Genomic DNA, 11,204 nt, shown 5'->3' on the forward strand with positions numbered 1-11,204 from the left:
CTTATTGTATTTCCTTGCAATGCCATTGGATACTAAATGTGTATATACCGTAGATCTGGCTTTATAAGGCAACGAACTCCCTCCACCAGCAAACTTTCCTGGAAGCGAATCTCCTTGTTTCATTTGACTGGATATATCAACATTGAAGTAAGTAAATTCCTTGAAATATTTTTTTGGGTGATTGTTAAAATATGTAGTTCATGTAAATACAAAGTTATTGTGGAATTCATGCATCACATTTGATTTTCAGCTTGTTTTGTCTTTGTTGTAATTTTACAACGTTGGGTGAAAATGGTAGTGTTACACTTCTCGAATGTTCAGATACAGGATAAATACTTACAGAAATATAATGTATTTGATGATTCACACTTTACAAATGGGTTATTTGTTATAATTTTCAGTTTAGACCAGATTTGCATAATTCTAAATCAATGTTATTTCTGTTAGCAGTGAAATATAGTCAACTGTTTTTTAAAATCTGTACTTTGTTTGTTTGCCCAAATATCTGCTTTGGGCAATACTGTTTGTGGAATGCTTTCGAGGATGGTTGTTCAGGGACAAGTGTAAATGTTTTGGAATGTGGGGGTTGCATGTATGGTGCATTGTTCAGGAACAGGTGTGAATGTTCTGCAATATGGGGATGTAAGAGGTCTGGGGGGTTGTATCTTCCTTTTAGAATGTTAAGTAGAAAGCACATTAGGCTAGCCAGACAGTATTGTGTGCCTTCAGTGGAATGTATTGCATGAATAGGATTCATTTGCATTGGAATTAGTTGTACTTGAACATACTATAACTATTATTTCCATTTCAGAATGACACCAGCAAGGAGAGTTTACTTCAGTGTGCATGATGTCATTGATGCTATCCAAAATGGAGAAAGTGATGTTGACATGGAATCAGACACCAGTGATTCGAGTGATGAGGAGGTGGTTGAAAATGTTGAGGAAGTGGAAAAAGAGAATCAGAGACCCACTGATTGTCCAAATGATGATGATGATGGTAAAGACATCAAGCAAGCCAACCAAACCACAACATATGCGCTGTCAAGTGGTATGACAACAGGGCAGTTACACTTGTGTCATCCTTTGTTGGCATTGATCCTGTGCAAAAGATTCAACGCTGGAACAAAGCCACAAAATCCTACATTGAATTTGAGAGACCTTATATTGTGGGTGCATACAACAAATACATGGGCGGTGTGGATTTGCTGGACTCATTTGCAGCCAAATACAAGTTCCTCATGAAATCACGCCGCTGATACAGTTACATCTTCTGGCAAACTATTATCATTGCTGTGATCAACGCCTATCTCCTCTACAAACGGGACTGCAAAGCTCTCAATATTCCCAAGAAAAAGATGTTGAACAGGAGACTGTTCCAGGCGCAACTAGCTTCCTCTCTCATCCTGACAAACACAGCTGTCAACACACCAAGGAGAGGGTGGCCATCTTCAGCCAGTGGGATCCCTTTGACGTCGATAACAGTGACACCTCAGAGACCTGTGACTGCTCAGAAGAGACCATCCTCAGGTAATGGGGGTCCACCAAATGGGGTCCCAGTGAACCACCAACGGGTGGCGCAGTGACATGGTCGCACATTTCCGGTGAAGACAACGAGAGGACACTGCAGACACTGCATAAAAGGTTATTCTAATACGCTCTGCAGAAAGTGCAATCTCTGTCTCTGCTTTTCAGAGGAAAGGAACTGCTTTTGGGACTACTATTGCAAGTGAACAATGGACCCCGGGGTCCTTGAAGTTTTCATTCTGTTTTGAATCATATTTATCCAGTTTATATATTTTCTGATTCATCAAAATATGACTGTTGGGTGATTAATATTAATGAAATGTACTGTTATAGTGCTATGTAAGCAATCCACACTCCAAATTAACCATTAGTTGTTTTGTGTAGTATTTGTTCTGACAGGTTGAGAGCAAATGCTGAAATTCTGCTCCCAACTATATATAAAAAAAATATCTCTGCAAGAGAATGTAAAAAAATATGCAAGCGAACGCAAAGTTTGGGAAAATATTTTTCCTCCCACCTCATAATTTTTGCATCATTATGTCCCTGTAGGGGTTCCGTACGTTCCATCCTCTGTGTTTGTTGTTACACAGACAGAGAAGAAGGCAAGCATGTATGAAGTAGATGAGTGTGGAGAGTAAGTTTTTCAATTTTTTTGCAAACAATTCGGTTCTCAAGATGTCAATGGAAGATCCGTTTTTCGTCGTTAAAGGGTGAGTAACATCACGTCACTATAGCGATACCTCACCTGGGATGTATAGCAATCTTGCTTCAATAGCATTTTGTCTATACCTACTTAGCCTAGCCACGCTAGGCTACAGTAAATAGGGCTACAACTAGCTAGCTAGCTAGCTAGCTATTGTACTATAAACAATGGAGAATTGACATGCCAGGGGCGGTTTCGCTAGCTAGATAGCTGAGTACAGCCGGTAGTCTTCTTACAAGCAGCACCGTTACTCAACATTTTGTTGGGCTGGTTTGATAAATGGTGTACAGTACACCTTCGATTACTTAATTCTGTTTAGACTCGACATTTCGATAGCTAGTGACGAGTAGCTTACCCATGGCTTTACGTCCCAGCTAACTCAAAGGATGTGTGGGATAGAGCTAGTTATCTTATGACTTGTGCTTTAGGAAACTCACCAGTATACCATACTCATCTGGCTAGCTAAATATCAAATACAGTAATGCGCATGCTCTAATAATAGTTGTAACCAAGGCGTGTATTTTAATTGTTTATAGTGAGGTACAGAAAGCCGTAAACACAGCACAAGGCCTGCATCAGCGATGGAGCGAGCTTTTGCAGGACCCTGGTGGTGTTTCCAAAGAGGAGGTGGACTGGACCACCAATGAACTGAGGAATAGCCTGAGGTCAATTGAATGGGACTTGGAAGACCTTGATGAGACAATCAATATCCTTTTCACTTCTTGACTTGGATAGTTTAAGAAAGGCTGAAAAGCAAGCTACCTGTCTTGATCCCAGTAGCACATATGTTATGCTAAAGTTATCCTATGAAGCCATGTTCTGTGTGTTGATCCAAGTAGTGTTGCATACAAGAAGCCTTTGGTGAAGCTCACTACTGCTGACTTTAACATACACACACCAACACACATTCTTTTACTCATACAATTAGGGGTGAGACGGAAGCTTTTCTTTAATTTTAACATAAGTATTGTTGAATCCAACCCTAAGAAATTCAACTTGGATTCTCTGGAAATGACTAAACGTAAAGCTTTCATCACAAGCACCAGACAAACTGTTAAGGTGAGTAAAACATAACAAATAAATAGACCTTTGTCTAACTGTAAAGATAAGTGTTTTCAGTTTAGTATTGAAATAAAAATGGCAGGTTAATTGTTAACACTGCAAATGTTGGTTGCGCAGTGTTAACGATTAACCTGTCATTAATATCTGGAATTTCCAGATACTAGTGGCGCTCATTGACCAATAAGAGGGAAGTCCCAACTAGAAATAATTCCCATTATCATGGCTTGGTCTGTTCCAAGAGCTTGAAAAAATAAAACACAGTAGTTTCTCAGTCAAACACCAAAATGTCCACCTTTAATTTAAATTTAAAAAGTCTGGTATTGCAATTTTCAGTTTATTGGAAACAAAAAAAGTAAAAATCCCATGCTCTTTTCCAATTTTGCATTTGATATTTTTGTGTTGTGCGATGAATTAACTTATAATGTTACACATTCCCAAATCTCTGTTGGATCAAGTTATCAACAACAATCTTTCAGGCAAACTTATATAAAGTATAGCTTTGTCAACAAAGCAGCATGAATTGTCAAGTGATTTTATACTTTTTGTGCATGTGAGAAGCCGCTTATGTGCTTACAGTCCAATAAAAGCAGGTGACTATCAGTGAATACCCAATGTATTGACCGATTGTAAATATATGGATGCATCCCAAACAACAGATATTCAGAATGGAATTGTTTTAATACAACTGTACTCTGAGCATGTCAGTGGACATTTTAGTTTCATAAAGGTTTGTTGTATTTTTGGCCTTTTTAGGAAATGAAAGAACACATGTCCAGTCCAACGGCTTTGGCCATGACAGACAGGAAAAACCGCCAGGTTAGTTTGTGATTGAACAGAATTGCCGAATGCACCTCTTGCTAAGAAATATGAGGAAGGGCGTGTCAGATGTCATCAATTTACACTCTTCTTTTTTAAGCTGTAATGGAAGCAAAGTGAAGCTATAGAATTCAGTAGAAGTGGCTCCCTTAGGAGTCTCATTTGCCCGAGGTGTCAGATCTGATGCTTCCTTCTTCTGTTCCTTGACAAGAAATTGTCTTATTTGGCAATCATCATACACAACACATACCTAAATGGATTAATTGTATCCTCACATAGAGAACCATTTTTTGAAATGTCATGATTTCGTGAATATACAGTTAGGTCCATAAGTATTTGGACATTGACACAATTTATCATTTTGGCTCTGTATACCACCACAATGGATTTGAAATGAAACAATCAAGATGTGCTTTAAGTGCAGACTTTCAGCTTTAATTTCAGGGTATTTACATCCAAATCAGGTGAACGGTGTAGGAATTACAATACATTTTATATGTGCCCCCCCCCTTTTTAAGGGACCAAAAATAATTGGACAAACTAACATAATCATGAATCTAATTGTCACTTTTAATACTTGGTTGCAAATCCTTTTCAGTCAATGACAGCCTGAAGTCTGGAACCCATAGACATCACCAGACGCTGGGTTTCGTCCCTGGTGATGCTCTGCCAGGCCTCTACTGCAACTGTCTTCAGTTCATGCTTGTTCTTGGGGCATTTTCCCTTCAGTTTTGTCTTTAGCAAGTGAAATGCATGCTCAATTGGATTTAGGTCAGGTGATTGACTTGGCCATTGCAGAACATTCCACTTCTTTGCCTTAAACTCTTTGGTTGCTTTCACAGTATGCTTCGGGTCATTGTCCATCTGCACTGTGAAGCGCCGTCCTATGAGTTCTGAAGCATTTGGCTGAATCTGAGCAGATAATATTGCCCGAAACACTTCAGAATTCATCCTACTGCTCTTGTCAGCAGTCACATCATCGATAAATACAAGGGAACCAGTTCCATTGGCAGCCATACATGCCCACGCCATAACACTACCTCCACCATGCTTCACTGATGAGGTGGTATGCTTTGGATCATGAGCAGTTCCTTCCCTTCTCCATACTCTTCTCTTCCCATCATTCTGGTACAAGTTGATCTTGGTCTCATCTGTCCATAGGATGTTGTTCCAGAACTGTACAGGCTCTTTTAGATGTTTTTTGGCAAACTCTAATCTGGTCTTCCTGTTTTTGAGACTCACCAATGGTTTACATCTTGTGGTGAACCCTCTGTATTTACTCTGGTGAAGTCTTCTCTTAATTGTTGACTTTGACACAGATACGCCTACCTCCTGGAGAGTGTTCTTGATCTGGCCAACTGTTGTGAAGGGGTTTTTCTTCACCAGGGAAAGAATTCTTCTGTCATCCACCACAGTTGTTTTCCGTGGTCTTCCGGGTCTTTTGGTGTTGCTGAGCTCACCAGTGCGTTCTTTCTTTTTAAGAATGTACCAAACAGTTGATTTGGCCACACCTAATGTTTTTGATATCTCTGATAGGTTTGTTTTGATTTTTCAGCCTAACGATGGCTTGCTTCACTGATGGTGACAGCTCTTTGGACTTCATATTGAGAGTTGACAGCAACAGATTCCAAACACAAATACCATACTTGAAATGAACTCTAGACCTTTTATCTGCTCCTTGTCAATGAAATAACGAACTCCCTTTATGAGGGAATAACATACACCTGGCCATGGAACAGCTGAGCAGCCAATTGTCCAATTACTTTTGGTCCCTTAACCCTTGTGTTATCTTCGGGTCATTCTGACCCATCAGTCATTGTGACCCACCGTCGTATTGCGACAAATTTACCTCATACAAAAACAAAGTGAAGCATTTTCTTTTAACTGTCGGGCTGTCTCAGACCCCCCACATTGGAATGGTTAAAAGAAAATTATTTTTATTTGTTTTTGTATTGGGTAAAATTGGGTAAACACAACAATGGTTCGTTATGAACCTTTGGGTCATGTGACCCGAAGGCAGCACGAGGGTTAAAAAGGGGGGGGCCACATATAAAATGTATTGTAATTCCTACACCGTTCACCTGATTTGGATGTAAATACCCTGAAACTAAAGTCTGCACTTAAAGCACATCTTGATTGTTTCATTTCAAATCCATTGTGGTACAGAGGCAAAATGATAAAAATTGTGTCAATGTCCAAATACTTATGGACCTAACTGTATTCCATCTCCAATAACCTTCAGCGTAACTCGCTTTATATCTGCAGGCTCTTTTAGGGAACAGTGGATCTCAGGGTCCAGTCTGGCAACCAGAGTCAGACAAATACACACGTCTGGACGGAGAACTCCAAACCGCAAACTCCCAATTCTTAGATGAACAACAAACTCAACAACAGGTATCATACACTGTTTTCTAGGAAACACATTGTTGGCTGTTGCCCTCAAGAATCTTCTCCCATGCATCGGGTGTCAATGTGTGTGTGTGTGTGTGTGTGTGTGTTTTTGTGTGTGTGTGTGAGATAGCTCATTGCAGAGAAGCAGGATGAGCACCTGGAGCTGGTCTCTGGGACCATTGGGGTGTTGAAGAACATGTCTGAGAGGATCGGCATGGAACTTGATGAACAGGCCGTGTATGTTTCACAACCATCTCCATTCAGACTCATTCCTCCTAACATTTGAGAGATACAGAAGTGGGCCAAAAAAAAAGCATTTTGTGCTTGTTGCTTTTATTACCCAGTTTTGGAAATAAAACGGTTCTTTCATACTCTGTCTCCTAGAAATATGTTACATGGCAACACATATTGTCTTGTTGGTTGATAATTGTAGAAATTCTCTCTTGAAGGATGCTTGATGACTTTGGAAACGAGATGGACAGCACTCATTCCAGACTGGACAGTGTTATGAAGAAGCTGGCAAAGGTTTCCCACATGACGAGTGGTAAGTTACTTTCCTTTTTGGACTTTTTCAGTGGATGGCTGTTCAATATGGGGGAGAACTGATGCTTTTTCTGAAATTTCTCTGAAAAAGTATGCCCGTGGCCATACCCAGCTACCACGTGCGGCTTCTTGTTTACACTTCAGAACACAGGGTGAAATATCAATATCGCCGAAGTTGTTTCAAAATGCCCAAAACATGACATCACTTAAGTGACACTGTGTGGTCTTATGTCTGTGTCATATCTAAAGAAGCCATTAAATAATAAATTAAAAAAAACATCCACAATTTCCCAAGAAGTGCTGAGAATAATAACTTATTTGTTGTACATAAATGCATGTTTTAATGCAGTTACCAGTAAATAGTTATGGTATAACACTTGTGTTGTTCCTTTCCTTCCTGTCTCCAGATCGGCGACAGTGGTGTGCTATTGGTATCCTGCTTGCCGTTTTGTTAGTCATCCTCATGCTCTTCTTTATTCTGTGATGTACCATCTAACATAATTCCATTCCCACAAACAGAAACTCGCTTATCTTAAACAAACAGTGATTGTGAGTCCACACCCCCTACCAAAACATCCACCTCTGTCAATTCTACAGCCTGAATTCAAAACTCGAGTTGAAACGTGAATTTAGAAAGGTTTAAATACAGAAATAATCAGGATCCCCCATATCTTGATACTTTTTCACTCTTTGAAGCTTTGAATTTTAATGTCTGAGAATTTAGCCATAGTCCGGAATCCTAGTCTGTGACAGACTTTGTATGGGATACTTGGTTGACTAAATGACAAGTAACAAACAGACTTTGTATGGGATACTTGGTTGACTAAATGACCAGTAACAAACATGAGTAATTTGTACTCTGTAATGTGCATTCATATGCAAATTAGATACTTCTGTATTTGTGTTTTTTTCATTTCAGAAGGTTTTTACTTTGTAAACATGAGGTATTGTATTAAGATGGTAAGAACAGGTTCTGTTCATTTCATTTTTTTAAATTATTCAGACAAGAAGGTTCACTTTCTTTTCTCAACTCAAAAAAAGGCACTGCAAGTGTAGAGTTAAATGCACTATTTTCACTGTCTTGGCCATCTTCCTACAATACTGAATCAATAGATGCATGTGCTGTTATGCATACAGACAACTGAAAATGAATTGGCTCTTAAATTCCTGGAAACTATTTTGAATAAGGTTTACAGTATGTCGCCAGGCTGGAAAAGGGTGGTTGCAAACCTCGTAGTGTTTTATTATTACTGTGTGGAAAAACTAGTACAACTCATAATGACCTAATAATACTTACAGGACATTGTCTGACATTTCATTTTCAATGAAAAGTGTTTAGAGGCTACCCTCTTCATTGTTATTTAATGTTGTCTTGTGCACTGACTGCTGAATACCTGGTTGAATATAACGACTACTGTCAATTGTAACAATTATGTTCGTGGTTTTCTGTGGACCTTGAAGTTACTAGTAAGAAAATTACAATTTATTTCTAGGCATGTATACAGTATGACTGCTAGCACTAAAACTGGTGGACTATTTCTATTTATTTATCTATGTTCTTTCATTGTTATTTTACTGACCTACTGTTGCATTATAATTTTACATAACACCACCAAGGCAAACATCATTATTACTGTATATTATTTACAGGTAACAGGTGCGGTGTGTCTGCTACATTGCCATAGGGCAAAACACAGCAACAATCTAAAGCAATTGAACTTTAAACTAACAGAACATTTTACCTTGCATAGAGCCACTCCAAAATTGGCAACACACTTGTAATTAACAAATTGCATTTGTTTTCAACACTAACTTCACTTGTTATTGTACCTATAAGCACATAAATCATAAGAGAACCCAACTCTATGGTTTCACTGTACTTGTTTGAAAATATGACTAACCGAGTATTATTATTTCCAAACTGTATACTCTGACTGTACTAATATTAACAACATTTGTTTACTGCAGTAAAGACTAGCAATACAAGCTCATGTGTCAGAATGTATCAGTTGACGCATCTATAACATTCCACAACAACAATGCAAGTATTCTTTATAATTGTCATCTCTCGCTCTACTATCAAGTCTGTGTGGTCTGGTTTTCCTTTTCAGTATTGAATGTCAGTTCCCAGGGAAACTCATTATGAATATACACATTAATAAGGAATAAACTGCATATCTAAACACACTGACTTAACTGGTTGTAACTGTGAAAAATAAATAGCCAGTGCCTTAGGCTAAGCTGTGACACAAGGGCTGGAATGATATACTTTTTAAATTTGGCCTCTTAAAATGTACACCATATTTAATTAAAAGAATTAGACTTAAGTATCAAATCAAATGTATTTGTATAGCCCTTTTTACACGCAAGCATGTCACAGAGGGCTTCACATACGCCCATAGAACTGCCCCTCAACCAACCTAAACCCTCAAGGAAAAACTCCCAGAAAAACTCCCAACAGGAGAAAAAATGGAAGAAACCTTGGGAGGAGCAATTCAGTATTGCAGCATCGTAACATGTAGGTAGGAATTGCGAAATACCTTGAACCCCAACCGTCTAAAAATAGTTACTTTTTTTAATCTCCTCTCACCTCACTACTTTTTTTTTTTACTGTAATAGAGCTGAAATTGTAGTTGAAATTATTAGAATTTCCAAGTTTACACATTTTGTTCACCTCTTCCACCTGAAGCATATTTTAAAAAATGTGGGCCTAAAATAACAAACCCAATATAGGGCTTCAAGTATCAATCTGGTACCTACAGAAACCTAACACCTGTGAGATTGTGAGTAAAGTATTAGAAACATGGATATTCCACAAAGCAAAAATTAAGTTGAAAATACTATTTCATACAGTGTGAGCAACCAAATATGTCATTAGAGTAATGGTACACCTTCTCACCTGGACATTTACAAAGTGGATTGTAATCCAGTGAGAAATAAAGTGAAATATATTAATAGGAGATCTATTTATGGAGGGATCTTATGAGACACTACAGGAGATGCATGGCGTGTTTGATGTTGACTCATTGTGCATCTCACACTTACAAAAGGGACATTATCTGTGCTAATGCTAAGGCTAGTGCTTAGCCTGTTGGCTTCCAGTGATATGCTGTGCAAGGTTGAGAGCAACCATTTAGAAAGATATGTCTCTTTTAGGGATACATGGCTTGCAGGGGTTAACTGATTAGAAGGCCATTCAAATATATATATATATACAAAATTGCCTGTTGGTGAACTTGAGGTGGAAGAGGTTTAAAATAACACATTGATGCACATAGGAACTATGTATTCGCTAAAATATCAGTCCGTATGTTAACCCTTGTGTTATCTTCGGGTCATTCTGACCCATCAGTCATTGTGACCCACCGTCGTATTGCAACAACTTTACAGCATACAAAAACAAAGTGAAGCATTTTCTTTTAACCGTTGGGCTGTCTCAGACCCCCCACATTGCAAAGGTTAAAAGAAAATTATTTTTATTTGTTTTTGTATTGGGTAAAATTGGGTTAACACAACGATGGTTCGTTATGAACCTTTGGGTCATGTGACTCGAAGGCAGCACAAGGGTTAAGCGGTGTGTCTACAGATAGGGATCTATTATTGTAATCTTACAAACATATACAATTTACATTTCACAATCAAGTCGTATTATGTATGTGTGTGTGAATATTTTTTGGTGTTTTGTTCATGCTTTGGGGTGTGTGAGTGTGCTACTGTTGTATCCGGCAAGTCATCCTGTTGCTTTTTGGCCCTTGAGTGTCTGTCGTTAATTAGCTGTACTAACTAATAAGCCCTAGAGCTGAAACTGAAAAACCTGATTCAGCTCATTTCATTAAAATCTGAAATATGTGATTCGTTTCCTGTGTATGTCTTAGAATTGTCTTGGCAGAATTAGAGCATCAAAGATGTTGAAAGATGACACCTTATTCGTTACTATGGCACCTGCTCATTGGAGTGTCAAAGCTCGCAAAACGGTCAACCCCATGTTGAATTTCCGGCATGCCACCAGTGAAGTGGTCCTCCAGTCTCGCACAGTAGAGACGGTACACAGTGCACGTTAAAAAAAAATCACCTTTTTGGTAATTAAAAGTGAGATGGCTGCTTCAAAGGGAGTAATCATGGTTTTCTTTATTTGGACTGGATTAAAAATTACAGACAAAATG

At 38.6% G+C, this 11,204-nt stretch overlaps 1 protein-coding gene across 2 annotated transcripts; it reads left to right on the top strand.

The window, feature by feature from the left end:
• The first annotated feature begins 2,005 nt into the window (after positions 1 to 2,005).
• On the top strand, positions 2,006 to 9,480 carry stx6 (syntaxin 6). 2 transcript variants are annotated; one of them, XM_062452491.1, is made up of 8 exons: positions 2,006 to 2,236; positions 2,766 to 2,934; positions 3,193 to 3,288; positions 4,045 to 4,107; positions 6,373 to 6,501; positions 6,629 to 6,735; positions 6,948 to 7,042; positions 7,449 to 9,480. In XM_062452491.1, the coding sequence occupies exons 1-8, from the start codon at positions 2,148 to 2,150 to the stop codon at positions 7,523 to 7,525; spliced, it is 825 nt and encodes a 274-aa protein (XP_062308475.1). In that variant the 5' UTR covers positions 2,006 to 2,147; the 3' UTR covers positions 7,526 to 9,480. The 2 variants fall into 2 exon arrangements, with proteins under 2 accessions (XP_062308475.1, XP_062308476.1); XM_062452492.1 differs by lacking the exon at positions 4,045 to 4,107.
• Positions 9,481 to 11,204: the final 1,724 nt, after the last annotated feature.

This window comes from Osmerus eperlanus, chromosome 26 (genome assembly GCF_963692335.1).
Source record: "Osmerus eperlanus chromosome 26, fOsmEpe2.1, whole genome shotgun sequence".
Taxonomy (NCBI): domain Eukaryota; kingdom Metazoa; phylum Chordata; class Actinopteri; order Osmeriformes; family Osmeridae; genus Osmerus; species Osmerus eperlanus.